Raw genomic sequence first — 26,849 nt, 5'->3', positions numbered from 1 at the left:
ATATGTGAATGGCAGGATTTCTCTGCTTCCCAAAGTGCATAAACTTTTAATAAATGGGTATACTTAACATTCACAAAATATAAAATCCATAAGTCATATAAAATTAAATATCTGTTTAAATCTTAATAGTGAGCATGAATATATGTTTTAAGTAATATAAAAAGAGAAAATTCTATGGGAATTTTTTTCAAAATGTTACCTTTTAAAATTTAGGTCTTAAATGTTAACATATCATGATATTACTTACATAACTTAGTGACTTGTGTAAATATACACATATAGGATATGTAGATATACTGTATTTTATATAATCACAAATGAAATCCTTTCATTCAGTTATTGTCAGTGATAAGTAATCCTTTAAAACAAGTCACTAGCCTGATGTTGACATACTGGCACTAAAATAGTGCTTAATCTTTTTTCCCTTACTGCTTTTCCAAGAATTCATTGCCAGTTTCTGTAAATGATGGCAGTCAACCCTCCAAAGGTCACCTAATCTCAGCATGACTATTCTTTGTAAATAGTTAAAGATTATGGGTTTACCTTGCAAATTGCCTAACTTTTCTTTTTTTTTTTTTTTTTTTTTTTGGAGCCTTCTATCATCGCCCATATTTCCACTTCCATAACCCTTGGGACTCGCAGCATTGAGAAAGGATACGATTATAGCTACTCATTAATCCGTGGATGGTGTCCTGCTGCTAATAAACTTGTTAGTGAATCCCTAGGAAAGAGGGATAAACACTGTTTTCTTATCACCACTTTCTCTCTCTTCAATCCCCGACTCTATTGTTAGCAGTAGCATTTTATTTTTTTATAAAATAGGAACAAAAGCTTTATAACACTTTTGTGTATATATTTGATTCATTTTTATTATTCCATTTCTGTCATGCTGGGGCTATAAATAAATAACAAAATTACTACTGAATTCACTGAACATTTTTCTATCCCAGACATTTCACAGAGCATTAGCTCATTTATTTATCATTATAGCCAATGAGAAGTTAATATTATTATTAATACATTTGCTTTTCAATTGAGGAGCATGAAGCTTGAATAACCTACCTAGGTTAGCACTGTATTAGAAAGTAAAACCATTTATTAATTTATGATATTATTAGTAATAGTAAAGTGAGGTCATAATCATTCACTTTAGATTTTAGAAGCTCTTTTTTTTACCCTGACTGGGTGAAAGACCTTTGTCCTATTGATGTCTGCATCTGTAACATGCAGTACAATGCTTGGCTAGTAAACCATTAATAAATTTATTTGTGTGAATAAATGTGACTAACGTTTATAATGTTAGGTAACTTTTTTCCGTTATAAAACATTTAAGTAAAATTTTATAGCATGTGTTAGTATATACACATGATTTTATTATTATTAAAATTTATAGGTATTTTTGCAATAGAGAAATTCTAATAAAAAGATATTCATTTGCAATTTTTCATTTGAAAGTAAATGAGTATAAATGAATTAGAGTAACTTTGATATACATTAGCTAAGCAAGAATTATAAATAGAACATGGTGTGATATTGGTTTATTTTTTATATTTTAGAGTGCAATAAATTTTTTAATTTAAAATGTTTAGACAGGGGATATAGGACAATAAACAAAATGTGTGTTACAATTAGATAACTACCAAAACCAAGCATTTTAAGAAAGCTAATATATATTCATACATATATAGCTCCCAGTCACGAAACAATATTAAATTTGATTGCTAGAATATATAAACATACCAAAGTATTTACTAAAATCCACCAACCATGATCATTTTTGCTTTAATGAGACATTATTAAATTCTCCTGCTACTTTAATTTAATATGTAATTTAAATTGTTTAACTTGGTTTTAACTGACTGAAAAGATGCATCTCTTTTATGATATGGCAAAATAGAATATTATGCTTATGAATGTGCTGTATTTGAGTATATTTTGTATTTCATTTATCAGAAAATCTCTGCTTATCATTAAAATTATTTCTGGATACAGACACAAAATAAGAACTCACCAAAATTCATTAATTATGATGAAAGAGAGGAGACAGTTTTCATTTAATAATAGCTCCAAAGACATGTGTGAGTGAAACAAGATAACACTCTATATTACAATGCCTAATTATCACGTATTGCTTCAAATCTTTATGTAACATGTTTTAGGATTCAGAGATCTAGGTAAAATAACTAATATGTATTAGTGAAATATTAATGTTTGTGCATAATGCAAATCCAATATGTTTTCAATTCTAAAACTGTCTTTGGTTTAATTATTATATAATATATAAGTAACAGTCAACTGTCTGTGTATCCACCTGTCCTGAAGGCACACTTTCTTCTCTTCCTTCCTACAATTAGCTGAATTATTTTTTGAAGAGATAGTTTATATATAAGTATATATTTTACTTGAATGATTACCACAGAACAGTAAAATAAGTCTTTATATTTATTATCTTTGAAACATCTCCAGTTGTGTTGCCAGTAACCAAAATAATATGCAATTAAACAATGTTTTACACATGTTGTGTATAGGTACTCTATAATGGGTATCAGAAAATGATGCTATGACTGTATAATGTGAATCAGAACAGTCTATTTTCTGTTTTTGTTTTTGTTTTTTTTTTTTCTGAGACGGAGTCTCACTGGTCGCCCAGGCTCTGGAGTGCAGTGGCCGGATCTCAGCTCACTGCAAGCTCCGCCTCCCGGGTTCACGCCATTCTCCTGCCTCAGCCTCCCGAGTAGCTGGGACCACAGGCGCCCGCCACATCGCCCGGCTAATTTTTTGTATTTTTAGTAGAGATGGAGTTTCACCGTGTTAGCCAGGATGGTCTCCATCTCCTGACCTCGTGATCTGCCCGCCTCGGCCTCCCAAAGTGCTAGGATTATAGGCGCCCAGCCTAATCTCTGTTTTTAAATTAAACTTCTCCATGTCTTAGTATCATTTTGTAAAAAACTCTGAACAAGTACTTTTAAAAATACTTTTTAAAAGAAATGTTTAGAATTTGGTGAGGCTTGAAGACATTTTTTCTTAAATAATGTGAACATTCTACCTTTAGGATTTGATAAGCTAGTGAAAATTTCTGCAAAATTCCCTTCTAAACAATTTCAACTCTTTGAGGAGGTGATATTTTACATAAACACAAGATATCAAAAAGGGAAGTAGTTGCAAAAGTTAATGGGAAAGTGACAGTGGAGTCCAGATTGTATACCTATCACAGGCAATTCTGTCTCTAATGTGGAGTAATTTGTTTCTTCCGTAAAACATAGCCTAGACAGTTGTCTGAATGTTTTAGTATGTACTGAACTGATTCACCGAACTTTTATCAGAGTATGCAGTATTCACTGAAACATAACAGGATTATGAGTCAAGCATTTGATTTGTAAGTCTACATGGTAGCAAAGTTAATCATAAAAACTTAGACTTTTCAGAATGAAATGTGACTAAAATAAATATATCTTATATTGGAATATGCAATTTTTTTATAAAAGATAAATTTTTAGTTTATTATTTACTTGTACATTACATATGTAGAATGAATTTCAATAAGTATATCAAAAGCATTTCAAATTCCCCAGTTTTTCATTTATAATATTTAAATATTACTACCTGAAACAAAAGCTGGAGTTATAAATACTAGTTACTAGGAAAAGTAAAGCCTATTTTACTTACTTTTAGTACTGGACTATTTCAAATGATATTATGTTAAGTAAACAGTCCAAATAGTGAAGGTGAGATAAATGAGACAAAAGTTTAAGAAAGAAGCAAATTAGATCCAGATGCTGTATTCCATAATCATATATATATATGGAATATATATATATATATATGTGTGTATATATATATATATAGAGAGAGAGAGAGAGAGTATCTACTGCTGAATAACAAAGCACCCCTAAACTTAGTGGCTTAAAATAGCTAGTTGGTTATTTCTCAAAATTCTGTGGTTGATTTCCAGGGCTGATTTTCTGCCAGTCTCACCTTAATTACTCTTTCAACTTAAGCAATCTGATGGCCTGAGAAGAAATGGAAGATGTAACATGGCCCCTACTATCATGTCTGGCAATTGGAAGAGAACCAAGTAGGACATCTTAGTTCACTTCCACATGGCCTCTCATCCTCTAGTAGACCGTACTACCATCTTCACAGTGTGATGGTCTCGGGGTATCAAGAAAATGAGAAAAAGAGCTGCGATGTCTCTTAAGGCTTAGCATCTGCAAGCACATGATGTCACTTCCATCATATTTATTGGTCAAAGCAAGTCATTAGTCCAGTTCAAATTCAAGGACCTGAAGACATAGACTTCATATCTTGATGGGTGGTACAGGAATATTGTATTGCAAAAGAAGGGTTTGTTGAACATATGAAGACTTGATTTGTTGGCAGCTATTATAATATTCTATCAAACTACAGATTATAGAAGTTTCTTTAAATAGTGAGAATCCCGCAGCTTTTTGAACCTGAGGTTGAGCTGTGTTTAAAGAATATGAATACTGCCTTTATGAGTACATTATGTTAAAAGGACAGACAAAAGAACTGAAAGCACAGTGGGAGACTTTTCTGATAATTTAGGTCTGGAAAATAAATGTTTGAATTAGGAAATACATATTTTAACTATAATCAGAGATTGGCTTTTAATGCATACTCAAGCAAAAGTAAGCATTCAATATTTGAATCTTTAAAAATATGTAAGTTATCTTCCTTTCCTTTCTATTTTCTAGTGAAGTATAAAGAATTTAAACAAAAATTGTTTACACTGTCAAACATATGTTATTTTAAATAAAATTTTAAAACCTGACTTCACAGAAGTATTATACAATTCCATTTTTGGTAATACTAGGCTACATCTGAATATTCTTATAATTAGTTTGGCAATATTCCATAGAGGCAGCTGTGCCAATAAACTGATATGAATCAACTCCTTGGTTTAAGTGTGCTTACAATCTGGCAACTCACACAAAATTTGTAAGCATAAAACGAGGGCGATTTTGCTGGGCCATTTTGGAGACCTGAAGTGAAAAAAGTAAAAGGAAAAAAAGCAAATAAACTCACACAAAAGTTGTAAACAATTAAAATGATGACGTGTATCTTCCTTTCTCTCTTCTGTCTCTTGATGCTTCTAGTTATGTACCTACCCATCTACACAACCATTCATAAACTTATTCTTGACTGTACCAAAATATGTGTATATATGTATATACATACATATATGCATAAACACAATAGAATATGTATGCTACATAATTTAGACAAATAAATTATCTTAAATATAATAAATATTTAATAATATATAATAATATATTATTTATTTAATATTTAATTATATTAATAAATAAATAATTAATAAATATTTAATAATATAATAAATTATCTTAAAAGACTGGGAAAGGAACTTCTGGAAAGTAAACATTGAATATTTATTTCTTCATGGTTGTCATAATTGAGCCATGTGCTTGGTGTACCCATAAGCCATAGTGAGAGTTCACAAATATACACTGATTTTTAAAATAGCTTTATAGGGATATAATACATGTATCATAAAATTTACTCATTTTAAGTGTAAGTTCAATTTTTTTCATGTATATTCAAAGTTATATACATAAAGTGATATATATCATCACCTCAATTCAGTTTTAGAACATTTTCACCACCACATTCCCACCAACAGTCCCAGGCAACCACTAATTTGCTGGCTGTTCTCTGGACATTTCGTATGAACAGAATCATACAACATATGGTCTTTTATATCTGACTTCTTTCATTCAACATGTTTTTGCAGTTTATCCAGAACTTGGCTTCTTTTAATTTTTATTTATTTATTTGTTTACTGAGTAGTATTCCATGATTGTATTAGTCTATGCTGCTATAACCAAATTCCTGAGGCTGGGTAATATGTAAACAATAGAAATTTCTTTCTCACAATCCTGAAGGCTGTGAAGGCCAAGATCAAGGTGTTGGAAATTGAACATCTCTTAAGGGCCTTCTCTCTGCTTTCCAGATGAGGACTTACTACTGCATCCTCCCCAGGCAGAAGGGCAAAAAGGGCCTAGCTCGTTCTGACCTACAATTTGATAAGATTGCTAATTCCATTCATGAGTGTTCTACTCTCACGACTTTTCATCACCTCCTAAAGGCCCCACTTCTTAATAACGTTGCATTATGAAATTTAAGTTTCAATGCAAATTTTGAAGGGGACACAAACATTCACCCCATAGCCTTCTGCTCCTGGCCCATCAAAATGCATGTCTTGCTCACATACAAAATACATTTTATTTCATCCCAGTAGCCCCTAAAGTTTTAAGTTGTTCCAACACCAACTCTAAGTCCAAAGTCTCATCTAAATATCACCTAAATTAGATATGGGTGAGACTCAAGGCATGATTCATCCTGAGGCAAATTACTCTTCAGCTGTGAGCCTGTGAAATTAAACAAGTTTTGTGCTTCCAAAATACAATGGCGAGACAGGCATAGGATAGACATTCTTATTCTAAAGGGGAGAAATAGGCAAGAAGAAATGAGTAATAGGTCCCAATTAAGTTTGAAATCCAACAAGGAAAAAACATTAGATCTTGAGGTTTGAGATTAATTTTTGACTCCATGTCTTGACTTCTGGTCACACTGGGGAGGAGTTGGCCCCCATCAGGCCATGGGAAGCCCCATCTTCTAGGCTTTGCCTGGCATAGACCACACAGCAGCACCTGTAGGGTTGGGGTCTAGTATCCCCAGCTCTCCCACACTGGCATTTCATGCTGGTGACTACAGCTATGGGGTTTGAGGGATAGCTCCACCCCTATGGCTCTACCACACATTGCTCTAGTGGGGACTCTGTGTGGCCATACCCCTGCAGTAGTTCTCTTTCTTGACCCCAAGTTCTCCAAGACATCCTTTGAAATCTGGGGAAAGGTAACCATGCCTTTACAGCTTGTGCCCTTTGCTGCACCTGCAAAATTAGCACCACATGAATGCCACCAAGGTTTACCATCTCCGACTCCCATAGCAGCATCCTGAGTCACTCCTGCACCTGCTTGACCAGCACTTAGGGTGGCCGAAGAGCACTGCACCGGAATGAAGAAAGCCAACTCTTGAGGCCCCAAAGGTGTCCTGGTTTTCTTTGTTGAAACTGTTCTGCCCTCAAAGTTTTCACACTCTAGTCCTGTGATGAGAGTGACAGTCTGGAAGAGCTCCAAAATGCCTTCAGGGTTATTCTTCCATTGTCTTGATGAAGACCACCTGGCTTCTTTTTAGCTCACAAGAGTCTCCGTATCACATGGTTGCTTGGACAAACTGTTAGTGTTTTTTCAGGATCACAATTTTTTATTTACAATCTGACTAGGCTGAGTATTTTCCAAATTATTAGGTTTTGCTTCCCTTTTGATTATAAATTTCATCTTTAATCCATTTCTCCCTCTGGCATTTTACTAAAAGCAGTCAAGAACCACAATACATCACCCTGAACACTTTGCTTAGAGATTTCTTCTGCTGCATATTCTAGTTCACCACCTTTAAACTGTGCCTTCCACAAAATATTAGGACACAGACATAATTACCCAGTTTTACCACTTTGTAATAAGGATGACTTTTCCTCCAGTTTCCAATTAGATATTCTTCATTTCTGTCTAAGAACTCATCAGAAAGGCCTTTACTGTAGGTATTTCCCCCAATATTCTGGTCATGACTGTTTAAATAATCTATAAGAAGAGGTAGGCTACTCTCCTCTTCTTCTGAGCCTTCACCAAAATTGCCCTTAAATGCTGGAAATGTAGGCTTTTTTTCTGGCATGTACCCTACAATTTTTCCTGCCTCTATCTATTACCTAATTCCAAAGCTGCTTTCACATTTTTAGGTATTTCTTATAGCAACACCCTATTTCTCAGTGTCAATTTCTGTATTAGTTCATTTGTGCTGCTGTAATAAAGTACTTGAGATGGTAATTTATGAACAACAGAAATATATTTCTCACAATTCCAGAAGAAGGGGAGTTCATGATCAAGGGCTCACAGATTTGGTATCTGGTGAGAGCCTTCTCTCTCACCAAGATGAGGCATTGTTGCTGTGTCTTCACAAGGCAGAAGGCATAAGAGCAAAAAGAGGACTAGCTAGTTCCCTCCAACACTTTTATAAGATTGCTGATCCCATTCTTGAGAGCTCCAGATTTAATCACCTCCTAAAGCCCACCTCTAAATAATGTTGCATTGTGAATTTAAGTTTCAACATGAATTTTGGAGGAGACACAGACATTCAAACCATAGCAATTATGCACTGATTGCTGTGTTGCAAATCTTACACCTTCCTCCAACATTGCACAACATGTTTTATTATTCATAGTCTCACTTTACTGTTTTTTGCTAATAGCAACGTTATTTCTAATGTTATTTTGACACATTTCTAATTTGAGGACATTTAACAACTTTTACACCGCTCCCTTACTGTCACCTCATCAATAGCTTTATACAAATGATTGATTCATTTAATGACTTGTTTTAAGAATGGTTTGGTGTCTTAGTCCATTTTGTGCTGCCATAAGATAATACCTGAAACTGGATAATTTATAATAAGTGGAAATGTATTGGCTCATATTGGTTTTGGATGCTGGGAATCCAAGATCAAGGTGCTGGCAACTGGTGAAGGTCTTCCTGCTATCTCATAACATGGTAGAAGGGCAAAGAGAGAGAGGAAGCACACATGAGACAGAGAGAGAGAGAGAGAGAGAGAGAGAGAGAGAGAGAGTTAGAGAGAGCGCATGTGAGGGAGCCCATTCCCAGGATACCAACGTTAGTTCATTCATGTTGGTGGAGCCCTCCTGACCTAAACACCTCTTAACGGTCTCACCTCTTAGTATGGTACAATGGCAATCAATTGGTTTTATCCCTCTGATATCTTTTTATTGGATATCCTTGAATTATGCACATTCATAGCAGTATATCATAATGAAGTCAGTGTATTCCTTTTTAGGGGGAAGCTTCTTAATGTTAAAAGCTTCCTAAGCGTTATTTGCTAGAACACAGTTTGAATAGCAGTGTAACTGTGTAGTCTGATGATATATATATATATATATATATATATATATATTTTAATATACTTTAAGTTCTAGGGTACATGTGCACAACATACAGGTTTGTTACATATGTACACATGTGCCATGTTGGTGTGCTGTCCCATTAACTCGTCATTTACATTAGGTATAGCTCCTAATGCTATCCCTCCCCACTCCCCCCTCTTCACAATAGATCCCGGTGTGTGATGTTCCCCTTCCTGTGTCCAAGTGATCTCATTGTTCAATTCCCACCTATGAGTGAGAACATGCGGTATTTGGTTTTCTGTTCTTGTGATAGTTTGCTGAGAATGATGGTTTCCAGCTGCATCCATGTCCCTACAAAGGACATGAACTCATCCTTTTTCATAGCTGCATAGTATTCCATGGTGTATATGTGCCACATTTTCTTAACCCAGTCTGTCACTGATGGACATTTGGGTTGATTCCAAGTCTTTGCTATTGTGAATAGTGCCGCAATAAACATATGTGCGCATGTGTCTTTATAGCAGCATGACTTAGAATCCTTTGGGTATATACCCAGTAATAGGATGACTGGGTCAAATGGTATTTCTAGTTCTAGATCCTTCAGGAATCGCCACACTGTTTTCCACAATGGTTGAACTAGTTTACAGTCCCACCAACAGTGTAAAAGTGTTCCTATTTCTCCACATCCTCTCCAGCACCTGTAGTTTCCCGATTTTTTAATGATTGCCATTCCAACTGGTGTGAGATGGTATCTCATTGTGGTTTTGATTTGCGTTTCTCTGATGGCGAGTGATGATGAGCATTTTTTCATGTGTCTGTTGGCTGTATGAATGTCTTCTTTTGAGAAGTGTCTGTTCATATCCTTTGCCCACTTTTTGATGGGGTTGTTTGTTTTTTTCTTGTAAATTTGATTGAGTTCTTTATAGGTTCTGGATATTAGCCCTTTGTCAGATGAGATTGCAAAAACTTTCTCCCATTCTGTAGGTTGCTTGTTCACTCTGATGGTAGTTTCTTTTGCTATGCAGAAGCTCTTTAGTTTAATGAGATCCCATTTGTCAATTTTGGCTTTTGTTGCCACTGCTTTTGGTGTTTTAGACATGAAGTCCTTGCCCATGCCTATGTCCTGAATGATATTACCTAGGTTTTCTTCTGGGGTTTTTATGGTTTTAGATCTAACATTTAAGTTTCTAATCCATCTTGAATTAATTTTCTTATAAGGAATAAGGAAAGGATACAGTTTCAGCTTTCTACTTATGGTTAGGCAATTTTCCCAGCACCATTTATTAAATAGGGAATCCTTTCCCCATTTCTTGTTTTTGTCAGGTTTGTCAAAGATCAGATGGCTGTAGATGTGTGGTATTATTTCTGAGGACTCTGTTCTGTTCCATTGGTCTATATCTCTGTTTTGGTACCAGTACCATGCTGTTTTGGTTACTGTAGCTTTGTAGTATAGTTTGAAGTCAGGTAGCGTGATGCCTCCAGCTTTATTCTTTTGGCTTAGGATTGTCTTGGCATTGTGGGGTCTTTTTTGGTTCCATATGAACTTTATTTATTTATTTATTTATTTATTTTTATTTTTATTTTTTTTTGAGACGGAGTCTCGCTGTGTCACCCAGGCTGGAGTGCAGTGGCCAGATCTCAGCTCACTGCAAGCTCTGCCTCTCGGGTTTATGCCATTCTCCTGCCTCAGCCTCCCGAGTAGCTGGGACTACAGGCGCCCGCCACCTCGCTCGGCTAGTTTTTGTATTTTTTAGTAGAGACGGGGTTTCACCATGTTAGCCAGGATGATCTCGATCTCCTGACCTCGTGATCCACCCGTCTCGGCCTCCCAAAGTGCTGGGATTACAGGCTTGAGCCACCGCACCCGGCTGCATATGAACTTTAAAGCAATTTTTTCCAATTCTGTGAGGAAAGTCATTGGTAGCTTGATGGGGATGGCATTGAATCTATAAATTACCTTGGGAAGTATGGCCATTTTCACAATATTGATTCTACCTATCCATGAGCATGGGTATGTTCTTCCATTTGTTTGTGTCCTCTTTTATTTCACTGAGCAGTGGTTTGTAGTTCTACTTGAAGAGGTCCTTTACATCCCTGGTAAGTTGGATTCCTAGGTATTTTATTCTCTTTGAAGCTATTGTGAATGGGAGTTCATTCATGATTTGGCTCTCTGTCTGTTACTGGTGTATAAGAATGCTTGTGACTTTTGCACATTGATTTTGGATCCTGAGACTTTGTTGAAGTTGCTCATCAGCTTAAGGAGATTTTGGGCTGAGACAATGGGGTTTTCTAAATATACAATCATGTCATCTGCAAACAGGGACAATTTGACTTCTTCTTTTCCTAACTGAATACTCTTTATTTCTTTCTCTTGCCTGATTGCCCTAGCCAGAACTTCCAACACTATGTTGAATAGGAGTGGTGAGAGAGGGCATCCCTATCTTGTGCCAGTTTTCAAAGGGAATGCTTCCAGTTTTTGCCCATTCAGTATGATATTGATTGTGGGTTTGTCATAAGTATCTCTTACTATTTTGAGAAACGTTCCATCAATACCGAATTTATTGAGAGTTTTTAGCATGAAGGGCTGTTGAATTTTGTCAAAGGCCTTTTCTGCATCTATTGAGATAATCATGTGGTTTTTTCCTTTGGTTCTGTTTATATGCTGGATTACATTTATTGATTTGCATATGTTGAACCAGCCTTACATCCCAGGGATGAAACCCACTTGATCATGGTGGATAAGCTTTTTGATGTGCTGCTGGATTCGGTTTGCCAGTATTTTGTTGAGGATTTTTGCTTTGATGTTCATCAGGGATATTGGTTTAAAATTATCTTTTTTGGTTGTGTCTCTGCCAGGCTTTGGTATCAGGATGATGTTGGCCTCGTAAAATGAGTTAGGGAGGATTCCCTATTTTTCTATTGATTGGAATAGTTTCAGAAGGAATGGTACAAACTCCTCCTTGTACCTCTGGTAGAATTTGGCTGTGAATCCGTCTAGTCCTGGAGTTTTTTTTGGTTGGTAGGCTATTAATTATTGCCTCAATCTCAGAGCCTACTATTGGTCCATTCAGGAATTTAACTTCTTCCAGGTTTAGTCTTGGGAGAGTGTAAGTGTCCAGGAAATTATCCATTTCTTCTAGGTTTTCTAGTTTATTTGCACAGAGGTGTTTATAGTATTCTCTGATGGTAGTTTGTATTTCTGTGGGATCGGTGGTGATACCCCTTTTATCATTTTTTATTGCATCTATTTGATTCTTCTCTCTTTTCTTCTTTATTAGTCTTGCTAGCGGTCTATCAATTGTATTGATTTTTTTCAAATAACCAGCTCCTGGATTCACTGATTTTTGGAGGGTTTTTTGTGTCTCTATCTCCTTCAATTCTGCACTGATCTTAGTTATTTCTTGCCTTCTGCTAGCTTTTGAGTGTGTTTGCTCTTGACTTGAGTTTTGGAGGGGACAACATTCTAACCATAGCACTTGGCAATTGTTAACTCCTCAAGCCTTTTACTGTCTTTCTCTTCTTCCTAAATTATAAAAAAAGAAAAAGAAAAGACTTTGTATTTTGGTAGGGATTCGATGTAGCAATTTCTGATCTCGATGTTCGTCTGGTGTCTTTGTGTATCACCCATGAAATTGTCTGTTCATTCTACATGTTACTCAAATATACTATGTGATATTTTAACTACCATTTTTGGTCACTAATCGAAATAAGAGCATATCTGGTCAATGTAGGAAAATAACTTAGTACTTATGTTTTTCTTAGAAAAATATATTATAAAATATAAGAGCATATTAAATCGCTTTCTGAAATGTGCTTTGGCTTTCAACAGAATAATCATGAGAACTTTTGTGTCCTATTTGAAAGATTTAATTTTAATTCATATTTGTTTCTTTAGCATTTGTGGGATCCAACATCTGGAACGAATAGGAAAGAAGCTGAATCTCTTTGACTCCCTTTATTTCTGCATTGTGACGTTTTCTACTGTGGGCTTTGGGGATGTCACTCCTGAAACATGGTCCTCCAAGCTTTTTGTCGTTGCTATGATTTGTGTTGCTCTTGTGGTTCTACCCATACAGGTAAACATAACCATCTTACATTGTATAAAAATGTACAGAGACATGAAATTGAATCCTCCACATTTAATAAGAAATGGAAAGTGGCTTATCTAACAATAATTTGCTAACACATACTATCATTACATTTAATCAATTACATAAATTTCTGCAGAAATGTCATTTTACATTTTATTAGAAACACCAAGTTGTTTTTTTTATTCTTCTAGTCACAATTGACAGTGCTTATCTTATTTCAATCCTTCAAGATTTTTTAAAAATATAAGGTACTTAATTATATTAAATATAGAATAATGTAGTTTTAAATCGCAGGATGTTAGATCAAAGAAATAAAGTTGTGAAGGATTGATTTATCTTGGTTCTTCAAAATAAACCACAAAGTCATACAGTGCAATGAAGACAAATCAATTACTTATGTTGACCAAATAAAACAAAATCTGGATCAGGTACAGTGGCTCATGCCTATAATCCCAGTATTTTGAGAGGCTGAGGCAGGTGGATGACTTGAGCCCAGGAGTTCCAGATGAGCTTGGGCTATAAGGTAAAATCCCATCTCTATTAAAAAAAAAAAAAAAGGCCGGGCGCGGTGGCTCAAGCCTGTAATCCCAGCACTTTGGGAGGCTGAGACGGGCGGATCACGAGGTCAGGAGATCGAGACCATCCTGGCTAACACGGTGAAACCCCGTCTCTACTAAAAATACAAAAACTAGCCGGGCGAGGTGGCGGGCACCTGTAGTCCCAGCTACTCGGGAGGCTGAGGCAGGAGAATGGCGTAAACCCGGGAGGCGGAGCTTGCAGTGAGCTGAGATCTGGCCACTGCACTCCAATCCGGGCGACAGAGCGAGACTCCGCCTCAAAAAAAAAAACAAAAAAAACAAAAACAAAAAACAAAAAACAAAACAAACAAACAAACAAAAAAAAGTCTGAACATGGTATGTAAATATTATGTGACACTTTGGGGAACGAGTAGGGAGGTTGCAAAGGGACAGATATACAAATGAAATTAAAAATAAGTAGATGCAATCTCTAACTCTTTCCTATGATAAGCCCTGGGTGTCCATGTGTGGGCAGATCAGAAGCAGGCTATGGGGAAATGCAAATCAAACTTGTATATTCCGTTGCAAAACTTTGGCTGCAATGGATCTGAATATAATACCTACAAAAATGGCTTTCCTACTCCAATAAATCTATGCATGTCTTTCTTCTTGACATCCCTCCCTTGCACCTTTCACTTTCCTCAGTTGCTGGCTACTGTACAGCTAGAATGTGGCCTTGTGTGTTGTGGTAAGAGTAACTCCTATTGCATGAGATGTGGTTAGAACTTGACAGAGAGTGTGGGAAAATAACAATGAGGCTTTTCTGTTTCACTCAGCTCTACTGGACATAAAGCAGAGGTACAAACCTCTCTGTGGCCTGTTATTATGTAATAGCAAAATCATGTTAATATGTTTCCTTAGAGATCTGAAGCCCCTGGGAGGCATTTGCAGCCCTGTAGAAATTATATGAAAAGTCTGTTGTTGAAGGGGAACACTGACAATTAGAATCTCAATGAGTTCCTTCTGGGAAATTGAAAGTACCTAATAAACAATAGATGTATTGCATTGATTTATTTATTTCCTTACCTTGTTTTTCATTCACATGTGGAAAATATATTACAGTTTGAACAGTTGGCTTATTTGTGGATGGAGAGACAAAAGTCAGGTGGAAACTATAGTCGACATAGAGCTCAAACTGAAAAGCATGTCGTCCTGTGTGTCAGCTCACTGAAGATTGATTTACTTATGGATTTTTTAAATGAATTTTATGCTCATCCTCGACTCCAGGTACATTTGGCTTACGTTATGTACTATACTGGATTGTACCTACTAACATATTGTCAAAGTCAATTAACTGATGGTGCAGCCTGCTTTGTGGAGGATTTTTATTTATACAACCAAATATAGAAAGAGTAAATGAAGAACCACAAATATAACCAGGAACATAGAAAAAAATGCTGGAGGAATACACGGTATTTTAAGTTTCCTTCTGTATCTACGCTAAAAGACAGATGGAATAATGTTAATGGTACAAAGAAGATTTTTCTTTGAATTAAAGATTGCTTTTTCTCCCTCGGGTAGAGCATAAATGATATTTTTATGAAACAGTGAATTTTAAGATAAAATATAATAAAACAAGAAAGAAACCATTTCAATATCATCTGCTCAGTTAAATACTGCAGAATTTTATCAAGGACTGCTAATGGAAATGTGGAAGTCTGGGACTTTCATTTTTTTCTTCTGTTTCCTGAAGTATAAATAGGTCCTATTTGTATAGCAATACATGGCCAAAAATTGGACAATAACTAGGCGAATTGAGAATATGAATTAAAAAGAAACTTTTTTTCTGTCTATGAAGATAAAATTCTCGAATATTTCCACTTTCTGCTATGGGCCACGGCATTAATCTCCTTTCCTGATTACTGCACTTAATATATTTGAAGGTCTTATATTTACTCGACCAATTTGTGTCAAGAAGTTGAATAACTCTAGACTTCAAGACAATGCTTAGTATATCTAATTATCCTTTCCTTACAAAACATAGAAATATTGATTTATGAATATTTTGGAGACCTTTATAAATACTATATTTTTGTGTTTTAAAACACCTAATTTACAATTGATTCTTACATGGTAGAATCATTTTGTTCTGTCTTAAATGGAAGAATCATTTTGTTCTTATTCTTTTGTTTTCATATGTTAACTTGAATTTTTAATAGCAACTTCATACTTATTTGTTGTTTTCTTTAAAATTATTTATATTTAATTAATTTCAAGCTTACTTATTATGATCCATAAAGAAAATCCATTTGGGGGAAAATTCTGATCCCATGGTGTATTAGCCTGTTCTCACATTGCTGTAAAGAAATACCTGACAGTGGGCAATGTACAAAGAAAAGAGATTTAATTGACTTATGGTTCCACTGGCTATACTGGAAACATGGTTGGAGAGGCCTAAGGAAACTTACAGTCATATGTAATACGAAAGGGAAGCAGGTATGTCTTACATGTCCAGAGCAGGAGGAAGAGGGGGTGATATACACTCACTATCAAGAGAACAGCAAGGGAGAAATCTGCCACTGTGATTCAGTCAACTCCCAGCAGGCCCCTCCCTTAACATTTGTGATTCCAGTTTAACATGAGGTTTGGGCAGGGACACAAATCCAAACCATATCACACAGTCATTAACTTTGTCTAGTATCAATGTAGAGAATTATTTAAACTCCAGAAATTCCTAGTAGATATATTTCACAGCGGTAAAATGGTGAAGGTTTACCAGAGAATTTTAATTTCTATAGGTCATTGTTTTAAACCATTTCAACCACTCAGATGTAATTTTCTCCAAATGATCATATATTTGTAATATTTTGATATCATGTTCTTTTAATTTACTTTGTATTTTCAGTGTTTTTATGAATCCTTATTCATTCAAATATCCACCAGAAACTGTTCAAAATTATTGTATCATAATTATATAGCCAAATGATATAAATCACTATCACAGTTTTGATCCTAAAAGTAATGAAGTGCGAATTGATACTTAAATGCTTCTGCCTGGTGTTCAATGTATATTTTAGGATCAGTCTGTAGATAGAACTAAATCTTCACAATGTGAAAGTGTATGCCAGGTATAACCACTGATTACCTTCCCTTATGCTCTTAGTAAGATTGAAATAAGTTGAGATGAACTTATTGATTTATGAGATTTGTGTATGTCCCAGTTGTATTTATTATAGTGTAATGCTATTTAATATATGCACAGGTTTTAAATGTGAAGTTTTTTTTAGCAAAAGTTCATTTCAGTTTTATCATATTTCAGGTTTTTCTTAGATATTTTGTTTTTCTATGTAGTATAGCATAAAACATTATTGTTTCTATTCCATTGCCCATTTTGTTTTGAATAGGATTATTATGTGGTGATTTTGTGTCCTACTGAAATGGATGTACAAGTTCGAAGGGTACTGCAGATTCCAATGTGGTCCCAAAGAGTTATCTACCTTCAAGGTTCAGCCCTTAAAGATCAAGACCTATTGAGAGCAAAGTAGGTATCCTTGCCTTTCATCTTGCAGCTTACAGTTTTGAGTACTTAATATTTTCTCTTTCCTCCAAATTTTAGCAATTTTCGGTGTTGCAAAATGTGTTAATGTTTGAGTATAGACTTTTGCCTTAGTCCCTCTGCTGGCCAAACTAAAAGGTTAAAAATGTATCATGAAATCAGTGTGTTTACTCCTCTTTTTCAGCCTCATCTCAAGGCAAAATTGTTCAACAGACTGTGACCACACAACACGATGAGAAAAGTGGCCCAGTATAACTATCTTAAGCTGTCAGAGATTCACAGAGGCATCTAGACTCACTGTTAGAGTAGTCTCCAAATCCCTGAATACTGTTTTTATCCCACATATAAAAATTGTGGGCTAAATATGATGTGACATACCAGTGCAGTGTGAGTTAGGGTTTACGTTTTAAAGATCTTCCACTATGTATTGAACAGATAGCACTTGTGTTCCCTGGGGTCAGAGACAAAATGGTTGCTGTGGACTAGAGGAATCAGAAAGGTGACAGGTCTTACTTAGCTATCCTCTTCTTTTTGTGTGTGTACCAGGCAATTTGTCTTAAAGGTGACATGGTCTTAAACATTTGTCACAAGTTAACGAGTTATATCATATGAGCAGAGTGTGAGTATTATTGAGCAGAGTGTGAGTATTATTGAGCCTCCGAGTGTGGACACCAGGGAAACAGAGTTTCTGCAAAACAATGTCCTTAGTTTCAGATGCCGGAAGGTATCTTCAACAAAAGTGCTTTTGCTCAATACTTTCTGCTGTTTTTAAAGTTTTAAACGTGTCTTCATGTTTATCCTTGAGTTGCCCTACATGCTCTTCTAGATATAAAAGTCCCCCCACTGAATTGAATAGCATAAGTGCTTTATACTTTTTTTTTCTTTCCTGGATAACCTGAGTGTGCATGAGTGGGTGTGTGTTTGTGCCTGTCTTCACTGTGTATGCAAGTGTGTGTGTGTGTGTGTCTAGTGGATGTTGGAAAAGAACAGAAGAAAAGTCAACTCTTTTGTGGAACAGACTTCCAGATTCCTTTGTGCTGCATAGTCCTTCAAATGATGACTAGATACCTAGTCAGAAACTCTGATGTTATCTTTGATTTATATATAATGAAGTCAATTTAATGGAGTATTTTTTCACTGATTTAACTTCTGAAACAAAAACATCACAAAAAACTAGCAGGATATAATGAGTGTTAGTTATCTAATTGGAAAGTTACATTTCTTTGTGAGTATATTCATCTTTTAGGTGGATTAAATATATTTGTGGTCAGTGTACATGTGACAGTTCTATAAGTCATCAGATTTTCCCAGCACCTCAGGTAAACCCTGGCTTTAGGTATTTAGAGTTTGCTATCTATACTCATTATTTGGGTGTGCTAGAGAAATAGATGCTTAGATATTACTATAATCTAGATCTTTGTATTCATCGGTGTAGATAATCAATATTCCTTATTTATTGTATGATAGCTAAGTTCTTCACACAATAAGCATGAGTAATATTCATATTATGTTCAATATGAATTTGTGTAATATATGGAGGCTTCTTTCCATCTAACACATTTATCTGAGTTATTGGTATAGCTATTAGTATCTAAGCTATATACTACTTAGGATTAATGTAACTAATTTATTACTAATAGTCTTAAAATGATCTCTTGGTAAAAGCAATCATATTTACAAGAAGAATTCCTCCATGGGAATAAAAGAAAAGAGAAGGGAATGAAGGAGAGAGAGAGGTAGCTGGCTGGTCATACTCAAAAAGCTATTTTAAAAAAATAAGAGTGACGCAGTATCCATTTTTATGTTCATTTCCAATCTTAGCTTCCTATAAAAGATTTGGGCTTTAATATAAACTAATACATTTTTCAGTGCAATTCCTTATGCATAGAGCATGGAGTAGGAGTCTCCAAACAAGTTTCATAGGTTAGTTGCATGAGTTTTGAATTGCTTCGTTGAAAATGGTATTTAGAGAAAGTTACCCAACACTCATATTATCTTAAAAACCATGGCGCAACATCTTCCCACAACTGTTTGGTTTGGTCTTATTTCAAAGACTTTTATATTTCCTCTCCATAGAAAATATTTTTTTTGGAAAATATTTACTTTATCACAGTGAACCACAGAGATAAATCATTCCTCATTTTGAAAATAAGCATTCTTGTGCTTTTGGAACATCATGTATCAAACACTAAAATATACTGTGTCTTCATCACTAAACTTAGGAAATATTGAACCCTAGCATGAGGGGAAGGGGCTTGGGAAAGGATGAGTGATCTCCAGGAAGTATAAATACAGAGTAGAGTTTGACTTATGAATACAGAGAAGCTGTATTCCACCCTCTTAGTTTGATTCAGACATAACAGTTAAAATACGATTAGTCATAAAATAAAGACCAATATATCCCCTTAATTTACTCAAAGCATGCATATAAAATACATTTAATAGTAAAAAGGAATAAAGTTTGGCTTTTATTAACTTTTGTCATAAAACATTGAGTTATAATAGACAACCCAGTAGCAGATTTTTTTTTTTCTTCGGAGTCAGATATAGTCAAGATCTACTAGAAATTCAACTTTCATTTAAGCTTAAGGATACACATGGTCTACATGTACATTTTGTGCAATATATGGACTAAAGACTTAAATTCTATTTTTCAGAAAACGTGTAGATATTTCAGTGTGTGATTATTTTGTTTTTCCGTCTGTATTTAGGATGGATGACGCTGAGGCCTGTTTTATTCTCAGTAGCCGTTGTGAAGTGGATAGGACATCATCTGTAAGTTACTAAAATCTCTTTTAGTAAGTTGTGCTTTCCATTTTAGAAGATTTTTTAAATTTGAGTTTTTAAAAATCTGCCAACATTAAGTACTGGTGACCTTAAAGTTTATTTGTTTTAAAGGAAACTAATATTACAGAGCTGTCTGTAATATTTGTATCAATTGTATTAACAAAAGTGTTTTTCAAATAGTTTCTACAAATACTCTCATAATCTGTTGGCCAAAATGAATCATATATAAACAGAACCAGACCTTTTTTAAATTAAATACGTCTTATGAGTTGTAGTTTTGTTAAAGTGGCCTCAGTTTTTCCAAGCTTAAGACAAAACAGATGGAACAGGCATTAGATCCAATTGGAGAGTTTCTTAAAAATATGCATTTGAGAACCTTCTATTCAAGATATTTGGGGTGGTAATCAACAATTTTTGTATTTTTAAAAGCTCCCTAGGTAATTCTGAAACACATTACAGTTTGGTCACCTTTTGCTTATATGATATTTATGATGCATTTTTTAGTTCCACAGTTCTATTAAACTTATAACTAAATTAAATTGTATAAAGCAAATAATGGTATAAACTATATTTTAAAATGTTTTTATTTTATTACTTTTAAAAGTGCTTCACTATTTTATGTTCAGTAAATTCTACTATCTCCTGTGTTTATAAGCCATTGACTCCATCTGTAGCCATTAGCTGTGGTGTGTGGACATATGAGAACAATTGGTGGTTTTTATAGTGACTGGGAAAAGGCAAAATGTGCATAAGTCTTTCAGGTATATGTTTTATTCTCTTCTGGAGCACTTAATAGGCATACTCTTTTACATAAATCTAGGACTGTAAGTTCTGAATGGGCAGGCTCTGTGTTGTCCTTACTCTAATTTACTTAAACTACTTATCCATGTCTAAGATTTTAAACTGATTTTCTCATCTTTGATTTGGAGTGAACAGCTATTAGCTGAATTGTGGCTGTGAAAAATTCTTATGTTGAAGTCCCAACCCTTAGTACCTCAGCATGTGAACTTATGTGGTGATAAGGTGTTGAAAGAAGTAATAAATTTATAATGAGATCATTAGCATAGGCACTAATCCAATATGACCAGTGTCCTTATAAAAAGAGAAAATTTGAAGGCAGACATGTATACAGGGAAAACACCATGTAAACATGAAGATGGCAATATGCATGCCAAGGAGAGAGGTCTGGAACAGATCCTTCCCTCACAGCTCTCAGGAAGACCCAACCCTGCCAACACCTTGATTTCTCATTTCTAGTCTGTAGAACTATGAGATAATAAAATTCTGTTGTTTAAGCCATCCAGCTTGTGGTACTTTGTTTGGCAGCCCGAGAAAGCTAATAGAAGAGTGTAGACCAAAAAATGATTGGAAAACTTTAAAAATATTTTTTTGAAATATATATATGAAAAAGTATCTGCTCGCCGCTTTCTTCACAATTACTACCTGAATTCAGATCAGACTGATTCATCAGTTCATTTAAGCACTACTTCAATCGTCTCTTAATTGGTTCAACGTCGTAGGTACTCCAAACGTGTTTACCGAAGAAATGAATTTGAACCGAAGATAATCAATTGTTTCTATAATTGATTGACTTATGTCATTGTGAGTGTTGTGCCCGTTCCAGTGGTAATTTGACTTTAAAATATTTTCAGTTTTTCAGTATGTGTACTATCTTTGTGTAACAAGGGAGGTGTAAGCGTTAGGAAATAAATACATAATATCTTCTAGGGTACCCTTTACAATGTGAATTTGGAAGCTTTTAGTTAATCAAATGTATTATTATTTTTTTTCCTGACACTACAAAATTGGAAGAAATGAGTAAGAAGATTTACACCTATAGGGACAACAGATTTGGTAGATGAGAAAATACTAATTTTATATTAATAATAATTTTGCAAGCTGCAAAGCAGATGGATGAGTGGCAACAGTGAAGGAAGTAAAAATTTAAGTTGAGACAGGAAACAAATTAGAAGCAAGCTGCTTTTTGCAACGGAACCTCAACAGTCTCAGAAAATAGAGGTACCAGATGTCTCTGAATGTAGGGTTATATGTATGACTAAATATATGAATACTGGTTAGAAGTCTATAAGAAAAGTAAGTTCTCTGAACCCCTCTACATATCCATTGCTGGTTACTTTCCTAATCCTGATAAAAGAGTTTTGGAGAATTTGATCCAGGGATACTCTCTACTCAGAAACACCACCTACAGTTAAGAGTCTAGGTACCATGCTAAAATTAAGGGAATTAAGAGTAAGTTGCCTCACTGAATGTGATGTGATTTTCCCAAATGCCTCTGAGAACTGTTACAGCCTGATCCATATCTCTATTGATGTTGACACAAGATTGGAGGAGTTTCCTCAGGGGAAATGATTCAACACAAGATAAAATGCTTTTTATTAATCAATCAAAAGTGTGTGTGTGTGTGTGTGTGTTTGTGTGTGTATGTGCAGAGATATGAAACCCGGTGTTCCCTAGTGCAATATTAAAAATTGATAACTCTAAAATAAAATCTATGTGAAAAAAGCTCTCTGCCTACACTCAAATACTAACCTCTTTTGAGTGCTTAACTCCTACTTGTATTCAGACAGCAGACATAGGGCTTTGAGGACATTTCTAACAAGAATAAGAAGGAATAAGCAAACAAACAAATTGAGAGGGCCCAGTCATTATACAATTAGGACTAGAGAAGTTCTGTGCTGGTCAAGAAGAAGGAAACAAAAGAAAAGCCAAAGGAAAAAGGAAAAGGCATATGAGGAAGAGGAACAATAGGAGAAAAAAGAAAATATTCAAAACTAAGGGTGGAAAGTTAGAATGTCTTCAGACCTCTCATCAGTAATTGCAGAAGACAGTGAGACAATGCTTTCAACATTCTGAAGGGAAATATTTTTTCATTTAGAATTTTGTATCCTGGCAAAAGTTTGGTTTAGTAAGAAGGTAAAAAGAAGTTATTTATATAAACTAAAAATTTTAAAGAACGCACAACTCTCTGGAAGCTGCTGGAAGATGTGTTTACCAAAAACAAGGAGTGCATCGAAGGAGAAGTAGCCTCAGGGGATCCACCACAGGAGAGAATGAAAATTTCCATACTAATGGTGGAAGGGGACCCTAAACTGCAGGCTCTCAGTGCCAGCAGTCAGATCATTGTGGGGAGTGGAGAACTTCAGGAAGGCCACCTCTGGGGAGGAGACCAAGCTGGTGTTACCTGATGTGGTTGAGTGTATTGAGAACAGCTTTCCACTTCTGGTCAGGTGTTTTGGATTGCAATGCGTCTCCCCTTTTATTTTCACTTGTTGGAGCCGTAACTCCTAGTTCTTCACAATTGTACTGTATTTGGATATAGGGCTTTTAAAGAGATAATTAAGTTAAAATGAAGCCATTAGGGTAGACTATAATCTAATATGGCTGATGTCCTTAAAAGAGGAGAATCAAATAATAGGATATACAGAGATACCAGGGGTGTATGTGCACATAGAGTAACCAGGTGAAGAGGCCAATGTCACAGGCCTCAGAGGAAACCAACTCTGATGGGACCTTGTCCTAGAACTTCCAGGTGCCAGAACTGTGAGAAAATAAATGTCTTTTGTTTAAGTCATCGAATCTGGGTTGTTTTTGTAGTTGTTGCTGTTTTTGAGACTCGAGTTTTGCTTTTCTTGCCCAGGCTGGAGTAGAATGGCTCGATCTCAGCTCGCTGCAACCTCCGCCTTCCAGGTACCATTCCTGGCCAATTTTAAAATATTTATTCATCTATTTATTTATTTATTTATTTTATTTATTTATTTATTTTTGTAGTTTTAGTAGATATGAGGTTTCTCCATGTTGGTCAGGCTGGTCTCGAACTCCTGACCTCAGGTGATCTGCCTGCCTTGGCCTCCCACAGTGCTGGGATTACAGGTGTGAGCCACCATGCCCGGCCGAATCTGGGGTATTTTTTTAATGGTAGCCCAAGCAGACTAATATATGCCAGATTCTAAATTAGTAACGAGTGGTTAGAAAACTAACAAAGGTAAAAAGAAACAATTAGAAAGGAAAACAGATCACTCAAGATTGGAAATATAATTATAGCACTCAGCATGCCATATTATGAAAAACAGCCATAATAATGCAAACACTGAAGATTGATTTTTAAAAAATTATTGAACTACAGTCATGCACCACATAACATTTCAGTGACAGATTGAATATACAATGGTAGTCCCATAGGATTGTAATGGAGCTGAAAAAATCCTATTGCCTAGTGACATCGTAGCTGCTGTAACTTAGCAGTGCAGAGCTTACGTGTCGGTGATGATGTTGACTAAGATCAATAGGTTATACCCTATAACGTAGTACATGCTAGGCTGTGCCATTTAGGTTCTGTAAGTCCAGTCTATGCCCAATGACAAAATCGTCTAATGATACATTTCTCAGAATTTATCCCCATCGCTAAGTGACTCATGACTTGTATATTCAAAGGATGGGAAAACGGAAATTCAGAATGAGGGATGAGAAGAAAGATATACTCTTTTGTTCCATAATAGAAAGCTAATAGATAATAATTTAAATTGAAAAGCAGGAAATAATAACAAAATCAGTTAGAAATATGGAAGGAGGTTAAGAGAATACCCAATTTGGGGGCTGTAAAGGGACTGTCTCTGTGGAGTGGAAATATGGTGTGAGAGTAGGAAGGAGAGAGGAGGCTGCACTTACATGTTATGGAACTTGTCTTTTTGGACTATGTACAAGTATAGGTTTGATAGCATTTTTAATTAAGTGTGATTTAGAATATGCCTTGGTCTAGGAAAAATTCATTAATCTGAAAAATGTGCCATTAGTTGTGAGGAGGTAAGCAGGCTTCTTGTCACACGAGCTTCATGTAACCCTTGAGATGTCAGTATAAACATGAGTAAATTTGCAGTTGAACTGCCTGTATTTTTTATATACATACTTTTTTTTGTATTTCAATAAAAATCTATTTACAAGAAAAAGTGGCAAGCTGGATTTGGTCTCCAGGCCCTCATAGTTTGCTGACCTCTGCTATAGATAATTAATATTGTTTTAAAATTTTTTCTGTGGGTATATAATAGATGTATTTAGTTACGTTAAGTGAAATAAGCCAGGCACAGGAAGGCACACATTGCGTGGAATCTAAAAATCAAAGCAATTGAACTCATGGACATAGAGAGTAGAAGGATAGTTACTAGAAGCTGGGAAGGGTAGTGGGGGAGTGGTGATGGGGAGATTGGCTTGGTTAATGGGTATAAAATAAAATAGAAAGAATGAATAAGACCTACTATTTGATAGCACAACAGTGACTATAGTCAATAATAATTCAACTGTACATTTAAAAATAACTAAGTGTATAATTGGATTATGTGTAGCACAAAGGATAGATGATTGAGGGGGTGGATACTTATATATTTTTTAATTCAACTTTCATCTAAATTTCTAATTAAATTATTCTGTCTTACTTTTACTTATGAATCAGGAGAAGATATAAGGCATGCCAAGTGAAGCTTCGTAAAATAGGTAGAACTCAACAGCTGTTATACTTTTGGAAAAACTGTTTAGTAAAACAGGTAGCATATATAGCTGTGAAAAGTTTAGCAGAATAGAGAGGGGTCAGTAGGTACAGTAGTATCCCCCTTATCCACGGGGAATACTTTCCAACATCCCCAATGGATGCTAATTATTGGTATAATTACCGATAGTACCAAACCCTATATATAGTATGAACAAATTTCTTTTTTCTTCTTTACAATTTCATGGATACAGGATTCGGTCTTACTATAGATCTTAGCAACCTCAGCATATGATATTTTTCTTTCCTTAACTTGAGAACTTTCACTTTTCACTTCAAGGAGGCACTTGATGGCTTCTTTTTGGCATATCCAAATTGGCAGCATCACTACTCTTGCACTTTGGGCCACTAAGTAAAATAAGGGCCACATGAACACAAGCACTGCAACACTTCAAGAGCCAATGTGATAACTAAGATGGCTACTAAGTGGCTAATGGGTGGGAAGCATATATAGTGTGAATATACTGGACAAAGGGATGATTCATGTCCTGGGTGGGACAGGGTGGAAGGGAGTGAGATTTTGTGCTACTTAGAATGGCATGTAACTTAAAACATATAACTTGTTTATTTCTAGAATTTTCCTTTTAATATTATTTGGTCAAAGTTGACCTTGGGTAACTGAAACTGTGGGAAGGCAAAACTGTAAAACTGTGGATGGGGGGACTACTATAAAAGGAAAGCAAGTAAATTTTTAAAAACCTACCAGGGAAGTCAGTGTCAAAATTGGGGCATCTTGAACAAACGGACAACAAGAGAGTGCCTTTGAGTCCTGGCAACTGGGTAGAGTTTTAAGTCTTGATAGACAGAAAGGGTAAGGAAGAAAAACTCATGTTCATGAGTGGTACAATATCTCTGCTACTTCGGCAAAGACTGGAATCTCTTTTAATTGTTTTATGTTTGGATGTACAGGGACTCATGGAAGTGTCTACAGCCCTTGGAGAGATAGAAAGTTTGAGGGACTTGGTTATAAAACAGAAAGCAGACTATTCCTAATATGCTTATATCTGGACACAACAATAGGCTGTATCATTCACCTCTTTTTTAAACCATTTATATGTATATTGGTGAGCACAATGATTCAAATAAAGATGTATACAAATTATGCATTATGCTAAATAGCTAACAGTGTTAGCATAGAGGACACCACATTGCTTGGTAATTAACAATCTCCCATTTAATGTACTGTTTCTTAGGAAGGATCTGGCATAGTTGCTGATACAAACACTACATTATGTCTTATACAGAGGTTGATTAAACAATTCTCTCAAACGACACTCCTCCTCCTCCAGCATTTAGTGTAAACTCAATCAGGGTAGTAGAAATCTTT

At 35.3% G+C, this 26,849-nt stretch overlaps 1 protein-coding gene across 2 annotated transcripts in view; it reads left to right on the top strand.

Moving 5' to 3' along the window:
* The window catches only part of KCNT2 (potassium sodium-activated channel subfamily T member 2), a 371,426-nt gene that overhangs the window by 173,085 nt on the left and 171,492 nt on the right, over positions 1–26,849 (top strand). For both annotated transcript variants that reach the window (XM_033196980.1, XM_033196979.1), the window contains exons 9-12: positions 12,909–13,089; positions 14,745–14,909; positions 17,027–17,163; positions 19,890–19,953. In XM_033196980.1, the coding sequence (XP_033052871.1) occupies positions 12,909–13,089; positions 14,745–14,909; positions 17,027–17,163; positions 19,890–19,953 (547 nt within the window). The remainder of the gene's footprint in view (positions 1–12,908; positions 13,090–14,744; positions 14,910–17,026; positions 17,164–19,889; positions 19,954–26,849) is intronic.

The sequence above is a fragment of the Trachypithecus francoisi genome, unplaced genomic scaffold, assembly GCF_009764315.1.
Source record: "Trachypithecus francoisi isolate TF-2019V2 unplaced genomic scaffold, Tfra_2.0 Lachesis_group5, whole genome shotgun sequence".
In the NCBI taxonomy this organism is placed as follows: Eukaryota; Metazoa; Chordata; class Mammalia; order Primates; family Cercopithecidae; genus Trachypithecus; species Trachypithecus francoisi.
The sequence above is the reverse complement of the archived record's forward strand: the minus strand, read 5'-3'. Positions and strand labels throughout refer to the sequence as shown.